This window comes from Stegastes partitus, unplaced genomic scaffold (assembly GCF_000690725.1).
Source record: "Stegastes partitus isolate 25-593 unplaced genomic scaffold, Stegastes_partitus-1.0.2 Scaffold360, whole genome shotgun sequence".
Lineage (NCBI taxonomy): Eukaryota > Metazoa > Chordata > Actinopteri > Pomacentridae > Stegastes > Stegastes partitus.
The window spans coordinates 228,386-243,213 of NW_007578091.1; the positions used below are offsets into that span (position 1 = coordinate 228,386).

A 14,828-nucleotide genomic window follows, 5' to 3' on the forward strand; every position below is an offset into this window, starting at 1 on the left:
TTTTTTTTTTAATTTACAAAAACTTGTACATTTAAACTGCACATGATATAAATCTGAGCTCACTAAAGGAAAATAAAAAATAGGTTTCAGCTTTGATCTGCAATTCACAGGAATTAAAGTCATCAGGGACACAGAGACGCCCCGCTGTGCGGCAGCTGTTACAGGATCTCATGTCTCCTTGTACACGAGGATGCTGCATCTCTAACTAGGTGTGTTTTCCTTCACACACTTGGCACAGCGCCAAGGTGAAGCATCTGTTTCCTTTTTTAACCAACCGGCATGCTAATTAAGATGTTAAAAGTCAGACTGTAACACTAAAAGGTCAAACTTCTACATCTGCAGCATCCAGTGAGTCAGCTAACGTCCTCGTAGGAGCTCACTGCACCATCGCCAGGTCTTTGAGCGCGTGGCTCCGGTGCTTTTTAGCTTTGTAACCCGGCCGCAGGAACTCGATCTTCCTCTTTCTGGCTTCGATTTTGTTCTTGTGCTTCTTGAGCTTCTTCTTGGCGGCGATGTCGGGGTTGGCCACCGCCTGGGGAGGACAGAGGACGAGTGTGAGGCGACTGATGATGGCAGATTCAGGTTGCCGCTGTTCGGTGTTCGTGTTTTCGTACCTGCATGGCTCTGTGTCGTTTGCGGGCCGCTCGCCTCTGGGAGAACTCCTTCTGGACGGCAGAGAAGGCCAAAGAGAACCTCTCCAGTCCCACTTGTTTCTTCAGCAGCTCGATCAGCTCCTGCGCCAAGTTCTTAAGTGTGGAATCTACACAGAGAGAAACAAGAGCAGTCATCGATAAAGTAGTAAACCCCATGTAGTTTCTGTCACATTTTTAGTCACTACGGGTTCATTTTCACTGCAATATAAAGACCTAAACCTCTATGGAAACAACACAACCATGACTAGAAGTAGAAAGAACTCAGAAACGTGTTCTGTGCAGATCAACAGATAAAATACTACAAATCAAGCAAGAAACTTTTCTACGGACCGGTCATCGTGCACGTAACAAAAATAAATACATTTTTCTATTAAAAATTTTCATAAATGAATAAAATTACTTGCTAAATACGTGCTTGCTTTTTCTTCCATCTCAGCGTCGAGTCTCTCCCATTTTCCAAAGAAGCTGAGATGTTTGTTTTTTTCTTAATTTTAGTTAGACTGACGGCTTCGTTTAACGGATAAAAACTGACACAAAAGCACGAGAAACAAGCGCAGACGGATGCGACGGAAAGATGAGCTCGTCATTTTTCAAAATAAAACACCCTGTAGACTGTGCTGGGAAAAAAAAAACAACCCAAAAACAATAAAATGTTTTGTTTCTTTCTGTGCGGCCCGGTACCAAATGACCCACGGCCCGGTGGTTGGGGACTGCTACTCTAGACGTTTCTTACACTTTCATTTGTTTCCATATTTGCCACCCGTCTGCTCTTCATAAACACTGCCTGCAGTTCAGTCGAAAAGTCAAATTTTTTCGAATGTTTCAGCAGGTGGCTGTCTTTTGGCAAATTTTTTAAAAAACGATTTTGTTGACATATCACGATATTAAGCTTAGGTTTAGTTTCGTTTTCTGTCTGAACAATATATCACAGATGAGTCGTCAAAAGAAGATCCTGCATTTTTTAAAACAGATTTTTTTTTACAATTTTTCACTCCAATAAACGCTGAAATTTTGGCAAATTTTGAAAAAAGATGTCTTTCAAATCGGCTAGCAGTTTTAAAGATTCAAAGTCTGGTTAATGCAAACTATGTTTTTGGCAATTTTATAAATGGGACATTCACGACAAAGTGATTTGGATGAAATATCATGATTTGAAACAGGCTTTAATGTCACAGAGAAGGAGTTCAACGCATTAAAACTTTGAAAAAAAAATCCAGCAATTCGTCCTGTTTTTAAAGTTTAGAGTGTAGAATTAGAAAAATAACGTTATGATGCAAAGATTTGGTTAATTTCCCTGTCATGATACTGATGAGTAGTTCAAGGACAGTCGGTAAAGTTTAAAATCGGACGTTTCCTTGTGTTTTTACGGTTTCTTGCTCGGATAAATGGTGTCAATTTTATTTTATTTTTTCAAAAGACAGCATTCCTTTCAAACTGTGTGGTTCAGAGAGTTAGAACCTGGATGGAGACCGTACTCTAAGACAGGTTTGCAGCAGTTACCTTGTTCTGCGTACGTGCTGTCCAGCTCTCGGTACAGCGGAGTGATGATGGTGGTCAGATACGGGCCGAGTCGGTCTTTTCCCAGGTCCATGGCTATCGCTCCCAGGAACTTAAACACACATGTTCTCTGCGGGACAAAACACAGACACCAAAACATGAATGATCCACAGCTTGGACACTTAAAAGTCATCGGCTGGCAGATAAACCGGTCGTTCGTGTACCTTGAGGGGAACTTTGGGCGAATGCGCCGCTTCTCTCTTCGCCATCAGAGACAGTTTCTTCATGAGCCACAGAAGCGACGGAGGCCGGTCGTCCTTGTCCTCTTCTTCCTCCTCTTCCTTCTCTTTCTCCACCATCTCCTCTCCCTCGTCATCCTCCTTCTCCTCACCTTCCTCTTTCACTTCTTCCTGAGGAGAAGCGACGTCCGACTCGGGGGAAACCAGGTAGATCACTTTGCTGACAAACAGCAGGTTCTTGATCACCTGGAAGTGAAGCGAAAACAAAACGTGTTAACCAAGAAAAATATGCTTTAAGTTGACAGTTTGAGGTGAAGTTTGCTCACCTGCTCTCCTGACGCCGTGTCGAGGAACTTGGACTGCAGCTGATGGCAGAAGGACAACGCCAGCTCTCTCATCTGGAGGGAAACAAAAAAGCTGGGTTTAGTTTAAACAATGAGATGCAGAATTAAGTCAAGAAAAACGTGGCGGCACCTTCTTGTCCAGGTTGCTGGTGATGAATTTAGTGGCTGTAGACGAAGCGCTTCCTTCCCCTCGCCAAACGGAAATGAGCTGCTCGGCCGGCTGAGCAGCGAACAGCTGACCGAAGAGCTGCGAGGCGCTGAGCCAGACCCAGCAGTGAGGGTAGCGCAGGTGGGCTTCGATGTGAGCTGAAGGGATGAAGAGTAAAAGTTAGTGAGCATGTGTGGAATCCAGCTGAGTGTATCTGAGTGCACGAGGAGGCTGGTTTCTTACTCCACAGGAGGTGAAGCGTGTCGTGAGGGTTGCTGAGCTCCAGCAGGCCGCAGTGTTGGCTCAGCTTGCTGATCAGGGTCAGATAAGTGAACAGCAGCCTGTCGGCTCCTTTCTCCTCCTGCTCCTCCTCAATCTGAGAAAGAAAGGTGTGCTTTTAAAAATGCACTTCTAACCTCCTTCCTTCTGCTGATAACACTTTGGTTGGGGCTGAAGTAAACCAACTCGACTGAACTCTTCCACCAACAAATCTGAATTTTATCTCTACATCAACTAAATTTGCTCAGAGTGCGCTCCACCTGCTGGCCTTTTTAGCCCAAATTAACCTTAAATAAACATAAAAAACAAGTATTAGCAGCATATTTGATCATATTATTAATTGAAAACCTGCCACCAGATTTGAAAAGTATGTTCTCGTTAAAAAATGTCCAATGTGACATAATTTGTTGAAAAAAACCCAGAAGGAATCGTCTAATTTTCAACTTTCTGACTTTTCCGATGTGCCATTCAGATGGGGAAAATTTATAAAATCTAAGCTTAAAATTGTCACTTTTTATTAAAAGAATTTTACTCTAAATACATGTTTTAAAATTTGTGAAAAAATAACAAATTTGCTCTAAACAGATTCTGTAAAAAAGAGAAAATTCAGTGTTTTTTGGCACAATTGGAAAACACTTCGTGACTTAGCTGTGACCAACAGTCACGCGACAAAAATTCAGCGACTGACTGAATTAGGTTGAACTGCAGGCTGTGTTTAAATCGACCAGAGAGGAGACAAGTATGGAAACACACTAAAAAATGTAAATCTATAGGATGTAGAGTCACCACTGTTTTCCAGCATTCATAACACCTGTGGACACTTGAGAAAAACTTCTGAACATGTTGATCCCAGGTTTGTTATTTTTGCACAAATAAAAATCAAAGAAATGTTGTTTCTTTCTTTTTTTTTTTTTCATGGCTTATGGCATTACAACTGTTATACTGCACAAAAAACACTGTTGAGTTCTCTCTACCTCTAGTCATGGTTGTTCTGTTTCCATAGAGGTTCAGGACTTTATATTATTAAGAAAATTAGCAAAAGTGATTGAAAATGTGACTAAAAAAGCCCCAAAACTGCTGAAGGTTCAGAGGGTTAACCTGGTTAAATTATACTGAAATAATAAGAGCCGAGTCATCGTCATATGATTTGTAAATATAAACTGAAATACAACATCCAAATTGCTGGTTGCAGAACAGAACAGATAAATCTGCATTAACAAGACGCAGCCACACAGACGTCGATCAGCAGAAACAGATTCTGAGCAAACGTTCAATAAGCATAAAATAAGTTAGAACTAGCAGTCTCCAATAGGTGGAGCAAGATAAAAGCTTTAAAAACATGTGGATGTTTTACGAGTAGTTTGTTCTTCTTGCTGGCAAAAATATTAAAAAGACAAACAGACTGTTTGTGCTGACTCACGTCTATGTAGTTGTCGGGGTTGATCTCTTTCTCCAGCAGAGGCAGCAGCTCGTCCAGGCGACGGGAAAACTTGTCCTCCTCCACCTCCACGAACAGACCGCAGACCTGAGCCCCGAGACGCCGAAGGGCGGCCTGAGAACGCAGCAGAACCCAGAACTTACTCAGGATTACTTAAAACATGACAAAATACTTTAAATGCCAGGAGGATTATCGGCTAAAGTTGTAAAAAGCTGCAGATGTGAATTCACTTTGTGGTCGAGGTGTTCCCCTGGAGCTTCTACATATTTGTAGATTTTAGCTTGTGTTTACCTTTTCCGTCGTCAGCCAGGTGTTGACGACAGAGAACAGCGTGTTCTGGTGGCTCGAGTCCAGCTGGCCCAGCAGAGCTTTGATGGCCATGGCCGCCATTTTCTTACAGCGAGCCGAGTCATCGTTGACGACGACGAGAGCCAGCGGGGCGAAGAACAGGCCGCTGTGCTCCAGCAGCAGTTTCTGAAGTAAAAAAAAAAACCAGAGTAAACTTAGCTTTGACTGTCTGTGACTGATCTGTGGTCTGTGCAGCTGGATGTCAGTAAACGTTCTCACCTGAGGGAAAGTCTGGAAGATGTACGCCAGCATCTCCAGCACCGACTCCCTGCCGGTGTCCAGTTCGTAGTGCAGCTGAGCCACCACGAAGTCCAGATGTGACCTCAGCTTCCTCCCCACGGGATAATCCAGCAGGTACTTCAGATAAATCTGCACCAAACACAACGCTCTGTTACATGTTTCCTCCTCCAGCGTGCAGCAGAGAGGAGGAACGAGCTCCTACCTGTCGACAGTGGATTCTGATCATAGCGTTGCCGCCGGTAACGGACAACTTGGCCACTTTCTTCATCACTTCCTCCATCTCTGGAACGACCAGCTTCCTGGACAGGATCGCCTGCAACACAGAAGCACAGCTCAGGCAGGCTGAGGTCTGACCACAAACACTCCTAACTGGAGCTGCAGCGCTCACCTTGAGCAGACCGAAGGCGGTGGCCTGACGCGACTGGTCGTAGATGTCCTCCTCGGCGTATCCCAGCAGCACCTGCAGCTGCGTCTCGGAGATGTCGTTGCTTTTGATGTTCTTCACCAGAATAGTGATGGTCTGAGAGGGAGAGAGCAAGTTTGATTTAATGCGGTTTCCTCGATTCAAGTTGACTTTTTCAGGATTTTACATAATGTGGATAAATTGAATCTCAAATCATCAAATTTTTAAAGGAATTTCTGCTCAACCATCTCTGATCTGTCAGATTTTGTTTAATAGCAAATATGCTGGATATGTACAAAGATATTTGTGAAGTTTTTGCTCACTATATCAAATACTTTCACAGAAAAATTTTTTTTGACCCACTTTTGGCTCATTTTTTCACGCTTGACATTTGAGGCTGTTTCAAAAACAATATGTCAAAAACTGTTAAAAATAAAAGCCTGACATTCCCACTGTTATTTCTCATTATGTCACTAATTCAGAATCAGTTATATTGGATTAGTGGATCAAACAGTCTCTGATTACGGGTGAGTTAAATTATGGGGGGAAAAAAACAACAAAAAACATGAAGCTTTCACAAAAAAAAATCTAATTGTTGAGCAAACATTCACAAAACGTTGATACTGCAAAAGTCAACCAGCGATATGTTCAGAACTATATGTAGCTGAATGTCATCGTAATAAAAAAAAAAAAGAATATAAATAGAATACTTTTTTATATCAAACATGTGATGTCTGCACTGAACAATTCTGAAACTGTCATATCTGCTCAATCAGTTACAAAAGTTCAGTAAAAATATATATTTTTTTCATTTTTGTGACTAAATATGTCCAATTAAAAAAATATTTCATGTTTTTTTTTGTATTACTGTGATATGCAGCTACATGTGGCTCAGAAAATATTAGTATTTAACTTCTGCATTATTAATATTTTTGTTAATTTGTGCTCCAAGATGGGACTTTTCGTGACTTCTTCAATTTTTTTTCCTAAAATATTCTAGAACACCCATAATCAGAGACGGTTTGATCTACTTGTCCAATACTGCAGATTCTGATTTAATGACATCGTGACAAATAACAGTGAAAATTTCAGGCTTTTATCTTTGATACTTTCTGAGATATTGTCGTTCAAACAGCCTTAAATTTCAATGTGTGGAAAAAAACAGGCTGAAAATGGGTCAACAGGCAACTTAAACGTATGATTCTCTCAGAAAATATTTGATATGTCAGTTTCAAATTGGAACAAAATCCATGCCAGGTGGGCATCCAAGCAAATCAGAGATGGTCGAGCAGAAGGCCCCTGATGATTTCAGGCACATGTACCCAGCACCAGCATACACGTGTATTTATTATGTGTGGTACCTTGAAGCAGTTCTGGACCAGGAGGTAGTTTTCCCCTCGAGCGGCTCCGGCTTTAGAGTAATCCTTGAGCAGGACAAAGAGCTGCCGGGTCAGCTGGCCGGCGTTCTGCTCCAGCGCCGGAAGAGGGAACTTCAGCAGCCAAGTGAAGGCCACCAGAGCCTCAGTGATCACCTGAGAGGAGCAGAAGAAGGTATTTAACAGACCAGAGTAGGTTTCAATCAGCCAGTGATGATGAAGGATGCCGACAATACCTTGACGTGCATGGAGTCGAGGCAGTCGAGCAGCAGCAGAACAAACGGATCCAACATCTCCAGAGCAGAAGGGTCGGACGAGGTCACTTTGGATTTCTTCAGACTCAAATGGAGCAGCTGAGAATACAAAAGATTAACTTATTAAAATGTAGTTTCTGGGCGGTTTTCTTTACTCCTGTTGGTTCATTTTCCACTGCAACATAAACTCCTGCACCTCAAACAATAACTCAGAGAGGTTTTCTGTGCATCTAAATGCTTTTTTCATGACAGAAATCACTTAAAGAATAAACAAAAGTTCAATTTCTTGGATTATTTATTGTACAAAACTGATAAAACCTGAAATAACGTGATACAACATATTCGTATAAGCTCCCAGATGTGTTACCAACACTGGAAAAAAAACCTAAACGGTGACTCTAAACACTAGAAATATTTTACTGCTTACATTTTTAATTAGTTTCCTATCTGCTCTGAGTAAACACCGCCTGCAGCTCAACCCAGTTCAAAAGTTTCTGAATTTTTGTCAGGCGACTGTTGGCCACAGCTGAGTCACAGATGGTTCATTTGTTGTGACAGGAAGTGCAGAATTTTTTGTTTTTTAAAGAATTTAGTTAGAGTAAACTGTTAATTTAAAATGAGACGTAGGCTTAAATGATTCGGATTAAGTATTGCAATTTTAAGCTTAGATTTGGAGAAATTTTCCCACCAGACGGCAGATCACGCATCAGTAGCTCAAGACTTTTTCTAAATATAACATGACCATTTGGGGTTCAGAGGGTTAAAGGTTTAAAATGACACTGAGTGAAAACATGTTTCTGGAGGATGAGCACCTTGAGTCCAGCGTCCACCAGGATGTGCATGTTGGTCCGGCTGCTGACCGGAGCTTTCCGACCGCCTCTCTTCGGAGTCGGAGGCAGGAGGAGGCAGCTGGGAGGAGGCAGCCTGGGGTCTGGAGGAGGCTGAGCCGATTTCTTCTCTCTGCAAACACACGTTTCAATAAGATTAACTGGAAAAACGAAGCACGACCAGGATGCAGTGTGTGTTGAGTCTGAGAGCGACGGTACCGGTCTCTCTTGGTGAGCAGCGGCAGGCTCTGGCTGACCAGACCGTGGCTCAGCAGCAGGATGTCCTGTGAAGTCATGCCGGTGTTGACGAGGAGGCCGAAGATGATTCGACGCAGGACGGCAGTGACCCGATTACAAACCTTGAGACTGGAGGTCGTTTCCAGGATCTGATCAGAGGGAAGAAGAGGGAGCGAGGAGGAGCTTAACACCAAGTTAACCACAATTAACTATTAAAAAAACAACTTTAAATATTAAAGTTTACGTCAAAATGGACAGAAAACATTCCCTACTTTCATGACTCTATGCTTTAAAGGAACTTTAAAGGAAAACTTTGAGGGCCACAAATGTGCACGAGAAGATAAAGATAGAAGTAAATCAACTTTAAATTAGCCTTAGCTACAGTAGCTACTAATTTAATTAGTTTGTTTGCGAGCTATAACACTTTAGCCACAAGAGCCACGGCAACAACGTGCACAGCAGATGGATGATTATCATCACGAGTACTGACTGCTGTCTGTGTTTATAATGAAAGTTGGTGGAATCAAGGTGTTTAGAAGCCAGTGTTTTCAGTTAGTTAGGCTGGTTAGCTGGCCACACAGGAGATTTCAGTTGTTTAACCCGATAAATGAATAAATTAGTTAGTGGATGTAAAAATCAGAACCAAAAAGAAAAACAAAGCTGAGAAAGCCAAACCAGAAACTGTAAAAACAAAGATTTTTCCTAAAGTACTTGGCTGTGATGTCCTTTCTTTTGAGAAAATGAACCAAATTTAAGCTAAAAATTGTGATATTTCATCAAAATCTCTTTATTCCATGTGTCTCATTTTTAGTTTCTTGCAGTATCTGTTGTAAATGGTTTATTTTTGGCAAATTTTTAAATGTGATTTGATGAAATATCACATTTTAAAGATTAGATTTCATTGACTTTGCCGAGAGAACGGCACATCACAGCTGAAGAGTTCAAGGACAGTCGGAAAGTTCAAAATCCGATGAGTCTTTCAGTTTTTACAGCTTCTGGCTCTGACAAATTATGTGATTTTGCTAAACGCACACACCTATCAAACCTGCCGGTGGCTTTTGTCCTTGTTCTTTAGTGCAAAAATAATTATTTTGAACTGAGAGACAGAAATGACTGATGTCACGTCTCTTTAAATCCGTCTGAAGTCGTATCCAGTGAGTTTAAAGACACACATGGATCCTCTACGTCTTCCCCTGTTTCTCAAATCAAACCAAACCCCTGCTGACCTCCTTCAGCGGCAGCATGAGTTTACTGATGGTCTCTTTGCTGCAGAACTGAGCCAGCAGCTCGTACGAGTCCATGCTCTTGCTGTGTCGCGCCTCCATCAGCTTGGAGACGATTCCCTTCACCTCCTTCTCCTCGGCCACCGAACCGAACAGCTCGTTGTTAAAGATCTGACCAATCGCACCACAGAGGAAGAAGTAGGGTAAGTAAAGATGAATATACATGAAAATGTAGCGTGAGAATAAAGTAGTGCATCTGAAACAGATGTTGTGTTCAGTTTTAAACCGGGAGCAGAGCGTTCTCACATCAATGAGCATGTTCATGCAGGCGTCCAGGTCGCCGGAGGTCAGGGTTGGACTGAGGGCAGACAGCAGCTGGTAGACGGTGAAGGTTAACACATGGACCTGGACGGACACACAGACAACACAGCGCTGGTTATCTGACCCCGTTTGTTTAGAGGAATATTTGTTGTTTATTAAATGAATAGTGACACTAAATGATGTGTGTTTTCTCTGTTAACCCTCTGAAGCAGTTTTATGCTCCTGTCACATTTTTACACACAGTAGACTCATTATTACTGTAATATGAAGTCCTGCACCTCTAAGGAAACAGAACAACCATGACTAGAAGAAAAGAGAACTCAAAAATGTCTTTTTTGTGCATTTATAACGCCATAAATCATTTAAATTTTCTAAAAATTCCCAGTAAAGTCTCTGAATTTCAGTTTTGTGACTGTCAGTAGCTGAGTCACTGACGGCTTCATCGTTGTGCCGACTAGTGCAGAATTTTTTTAATTTAATTTTTTTTACAGATTTACATGAGAACAAACTGTTCGCTTTTTGGCAAATTTGTAACCGTGACATTTAGAATGATAATAATAATATAAGTTATAATGTCATAAATCCTAAGAACATTTAAAAGAAGCTGTATTTCAACATGTACAATGTTTTTCCAAGATGTACATGTTACAAATACTAGAAAAAAATAGTGTCTCTACACACGATGGATATTTCAATACTTATATTTTTTATTTGTTTCTTTGCTGATTGGTGTAAACGCAGCATGCAGTTCAACACAGTTAAGTTGAACAGTGCCTTCATTTTCGTGGCCACAGCTGAGTCACTCATAGCTTTCCGTTCCGCTTGCTTTCACAAAAACTGGTTAGAACACAAGGTAGATTTTCGACAAATATTTAAATCAGAAACATTAAATAAAGCGATTTGATTAAATATTGTGATTTTAAGTTTTGAGGTGGCTAATTTTCTTGATGGATCTTTATCATGTCACAACATTAGTTCAAGGTATTTTGGAATTTTTCAAATCCAATAATTCTTTATATTTTTCACTTTTGGCTCTGATAAATGATGTCATTTACTGATTTGTTGGCTTTTTTTTGGCTGTATTAGATAGGACAGAGAGAGAGAGAGACAGGAAATTGGGAGGAGAAGAATGGGAGAAGGACCTGCAGCAAAGGGTCATGAGCGAGACTTGAACCCATGACCGCTGCGTTGGAGACTTAGCTCCTGTACTTGGGACGCCAGCTCAACCAGGTGAGCTATAGTGCCGCCATAATTGACTGATTTAAAAAAAAAAAAAAAAAAAGCTAACATGTCTTTCAAGCGGTCATGGGTTCAAGTCTGTTTGGTTTTGGAGCTCCGAGGGTTAACTCTATCTTTGTAACTGTTATGTGTTCTGTGTGTCCTCCTACCTGGTAGCCTTTGACCAGAACACTCTGCATCTCCTTGAGCAGATACTGCAGATACCTGCAGCCTAAAGTCTCGATGATCTTCACCAGAGTTCCTCTCGCCACGTCGCGGATCTCCTGGAAACGGTTCCTCAGCAGGACACAAATCTTGATCAGGATGCTGGATAAACCACAGAGGGAGAGAAAATGCACATCAGTGATAAACCAGATGTTATATTATCGCCCAAACAACACTGATGCACATTAACAACACATTCAGAATGATTTAGACGGGTCAGCTCACTAGAACGTCTTTTTTAAGTTTGTATCATCACAGTACAAAACAATGGCAACAGGAAGAATCATCAGATTTCCTACTTTCTGAAAGTCCTTCAACTTTGCCAGTTTGACTTTCAGTTTTGTCAGAGAAAAACAATCAAACCCAAATTTAAAATCAGGACATTTCCTTAAAAATCACTTTGTTCTCCATGTCTCAAAGGTTTAAATCAGACTCCTACACACTGTCTAACATGCAAAAATAAATTTTATTAGCAACGTTTTAGGGCTAGAAGCTATATCAGGCAAGCACTCATCATTTATTTGCACGCCTAGTGTATTTTTTGCAAGTTAGTCAGCGTGCGGGAGTCTGTTAGAAACCGCTGGACGTACTCCTAAACACCTGCCTCATCAAATAGTGAAGAGTTCTTTTGTTTTCATTAAAAAATTGTCAAAAATAAACCATTTGCAGTAACCAGATTCTGTAAAAAACTAAAAATTCTGTGCTCTTTGGTGCAACAGACAAGCCATGAGCGACTCAGCTGCAACCAACAGTTATGCGACAAAAATTCAGGGACTTTTTGGCTGAATTAGGCTGAACTACAGGCTGTGTTCAAACGGAGATTGGAGACAAAGACTAAAAATGTAAATAGTTAGATATCTATAGCATGTAGAGCCTTGAGATATTTCTCCAGCATTGGTATCACATGTGGGCACTCAGAAAGATGTTGTACCTGCCGAGTCCAGGTCTTTTACATTTTTGTAAAACAAATACTCGAAGGAATTCAACTTTATTTTCTCATGATTTATGGCATTAGAACTGTCATGTTGCACGGAAGATATATTTTAAAGTTTTCTCTACTTCTAGTCGTGGTTGTTCTGTTCCCATAAAGGTGGAGGACTTTATATTGTGCTGAAAAATGAGGCCACAGTGAGTAAAAATGTGCCAAAGTGCCCAAAACCCACCCAGGCAGGTTGGCCTCCATGACATGTGGAGGCAGAGTCTGCATCAGTTTGACCATAGCGAAAGCTATCGGTACCCGGACCACCTCCTCATCCTTCACGTCCTTGGACTTCACCGCTTTGTGCTCCTCGTCTCGTTTCACCTACAAACAAACACACATACTTCTACTGCTGCACCGCTGATAGGAGTTTCCGAGCAGATCCCGTCACCGTTTGCGTCTCACGTCGTACCTTTGCGTTGAGACACTTGTGCAGCCGAGGCAGCACGCTGTCATTCACGGTCTGCTGGATGGCGCTGATCAGAGACTCCAGCTCCTCTCGGCTCTGCGGCAGCCCGCTGGCCACTTTAGGAGGCGCCTGCTGCTTGGCTTTAGGGGCGACTACGATCTCTGAGCTGCCGTTTGTTTCCCCGTTAGCGGTTTCCATGGGGACGTTGGTGGAGGCGGCCTTGCTGTCGACCTCCATCGCTTCCTCGTCGTCGCTCAGGTCCGATTCGCCGGCTGGAGCTTCGTCTTCGTCGTCCGCGTTGACGGCAACACTCCCGGCTTGTTTGACAATTTAAAATACACAACAAAACTCTTATTCAGCGTGCCAGAAATTAGTTTTTAGACTTAAATACACCTCGCAGTCAGGGAAACTCAATGACGCTATAAATGAAAACAAAAATGAGCAGATACAGGAAGTGTCTGATGACGTCGCTCACCTTCTCTGGCTTTGGCTGCTTCCATTTCTCTGCTGAGGGTCTGATGGTCGAAATGGAAAGCATCGAGGACAGTGACCAGCAGACTGGAGCAAAGGAGGAAAAAGAAATGAGAGAAAGGAAAAAATCTGTTTAGCTGTTACGAATTAAAGGAAAAAGATGCAGGAAATTTAAAGGCAACAACAAGACAGTTATAAACTATCCAGAAGTTAACTTTCTGATCCCCAAAAACCTGCCCGTGGGTGTAAAAAATACAAAAATTACACTTTTATCAGAGCCAGAAACTGTAAAAGCCAAACAAATATGTGGATTTTCAACTTTCTGACATTTCTTAAATGACTCATTTGGGATTTTTTTGCAAATATTGACCAAATCTAAACTTAAAATCAAGATATTTCATCAAAAAAGCTGCTCTTATTTAAAAAAAATTCCCACAAATAAACCTTTTGCACTAACAAGATTCTGTAAATAACAAAAAATTCTGCTCTTCAAAGCGCAACTGTGGATCCAGTTGTGACTCTGCTGCAATGAACAGTCTTTTAATCAAAATTCTGGATGTTTTGGCTAAACTGGGCTGAACTGCAGGCTGTGTTTGCACAAAGTAGACAGGAGAACAGTATGAAAACAAATTAAAAATGCAAATAGTAAAATTTCTATAATATATGGAGCCACTGTTGGTTTTGAGTGTTGATATCACCTGTGGGCATTCGGTAGAAATTCACTTTTTTGTTTCTCTCTCTCTTATAATGTATAATTTTTGAGTTCCCTCTCCTTCTAGTCATAGTTGTGCTGCTTCTATAGAGGTGCAGGATTTTATATTTTAGTGGAAAATGAGCCCACAGTGAGTAAAAATGTGACAGGACACCCAGAAACCACTGGAGTTCAGAGGTTTGAGGAACACACATACAAACACCAACCTGACGGCCAGCTTCTGATCAGCCTGCGACGTCTGCAGGATGTGGACAAAGTGTTTCAGGTAGTAGAGGTACTTGGACCAGGTCAGCCTGCGACACACGGCTCCCACCACCTCCACCGACGCCGACGTCATGTTCTCATGCTGCGGGGTTCGAAGAGAAGGCGAGTTAGACACCGAAGCAAAGAGACAAAACGCATCCCTTCAGGTGAAGACGCGTCACCTTCAGCATCTTCTCGTCCAGCAGGGCGGTGATGGCGTACGGCATGATGTAGTTCTGGAGGGAGCGAGGCGTCAACACCACCGTGCCCTCGGTCAGCTGCTTGGCCAACCTCCTCAGGGCTCGACCTCGACGATGGATCTAAAGAGAAGAAACCCACGATTAGATTTAGTTTTTAGTGTTGAGATTTCAGACGGCAGTGTTGCTCCACTGTCTCAGGTTTGGTTTTTTCTTATCTTGACTGAATTTTGAGAATTTCTCATTTTCCGATCTGAGAATTTTTGAATTTTCAACCTCAACCAAAATGGAAAAGCCAATTCAAGGGTTCAACATCGACTAAAAATAGAACTCCTACAGCCACAACATTTGGTGAGAATACAAACAAACTTGTTTCCAGTAATCGTTGTTTTTCTCCTACCTGGATGTGCTTCATGTGCTCGAAGAAGTCCGACTCGGGGTCGTTGTAGTCGGTGAGCTGCACCAGGTCTCTGAACTCCTTCTTGTTGGGAAACGTCTTCACCAGGCAGGCGAGAACGTTGGTGTATTCATGCTGCACGTTCTGGGA

At 42.0% G+C, this 14,828-nt stretch overlaps 1 protein-coding gene across 1 annotated transcript in view; it reads right to left on the bottom strand.

The window, feature by feature from the left end:
• The window catches only part of utp20 (UTP20 small subunit processome component), a 35,239-nt gene continuing 20,411 nt past the window's right edge, over positions 1 to 14,828 (bottom strand). The window contains exons 37-61 of the mRNA XM_008284471.1: positions 14,682 to 14,822; positions 14,267 to 14,404; positions 14,048 to 14,187; positions 13,134 to 13,216; positions 12,662 to 12,975; positions 12,434 to 12,573; positions 11,216 to 11,372; positions 9,813 to 9,911; positions 9,510 to 9,677; positions 8,266 to 8,432; positions 8,032 to 8,179; positions 7,202 to 7,318; positions 6,951 to 7,121; positions 5,575 to 5,706; positions 5,389 to 5,499; positions 5,166 to 5,315; positions 4,890 to 5,072; positions 4,581 to 4,712; positions 3,125 to 3,257; positions 2,864 to 3,039; positions 2,716 to 2,787; positions 2,375 to 2,635; positions 2,154 to 2,280; positions 615 to 760; positions 1 to 532 (exon numbers count right to left, since the gene is read on the bottom strand). Of these exons, the coding sequence (XP_008282693.1) occupies positions 377 to 532; positions 615 to 760; positions 2,154 to 2,280; positions 2,375 to 2,635; positions 2,716 to 2,787; positions 2,864 to 3,039; positions 3,125 to 3,257; positions 4,581 to 4,712; positions 4,890 to 5,072; positions 5,166 to 5,315; positions 5,389 to 5,499; positions 5,575 to 5,706; positions 6,951 to 7,121; positions 7,202 to 7,318; positions 8,032 to 8,179; positions 8,266 to 8,432; positions 9,510 to 9,677; positions 9,813 to 9,911; positions 11,216 to 11,372; positions 12,434 to 12,573; positions 12,662 to 12,975; positions 13,134 to 13,216; positions 14,048 to 14,187; positions 14,267 to 14,404; positions 14,682 to 14,822 (3,762 nt within the window). The 3' untranslated portion in view covers positions 1 to 376. The remainder of the gene's footprint in view (positions 533 to 614; positions 761 to 2,153; positions 2,281 to 2,374; positions 2,636 to 2,715; positions 2,788 to 2,863; positions 3,040 to 3,124; positions 3,258 to 4,580; positions 4,713 to 4,889; positions 5,073 to 5,165; positions 5,316 to 5,388; positions 5,500 to 5,574; positions 5,707 to 6,950; positions 7,122 to 7,201; positions 7,319 to 8,031; positions 8,180 to 8,265; positions 8,433 to 9,509; positions 9,678 to 9,812; positions 9,912 to 11,215; positions 11,373 to 12,433; positions 12,574 to 12,661; positions 12,976 to 13,133; positions 13,217 to 14,047; positions 14,188 to 14,266; positions 14,405 to 14,681; positions 14,823 to 14,828) is intronic.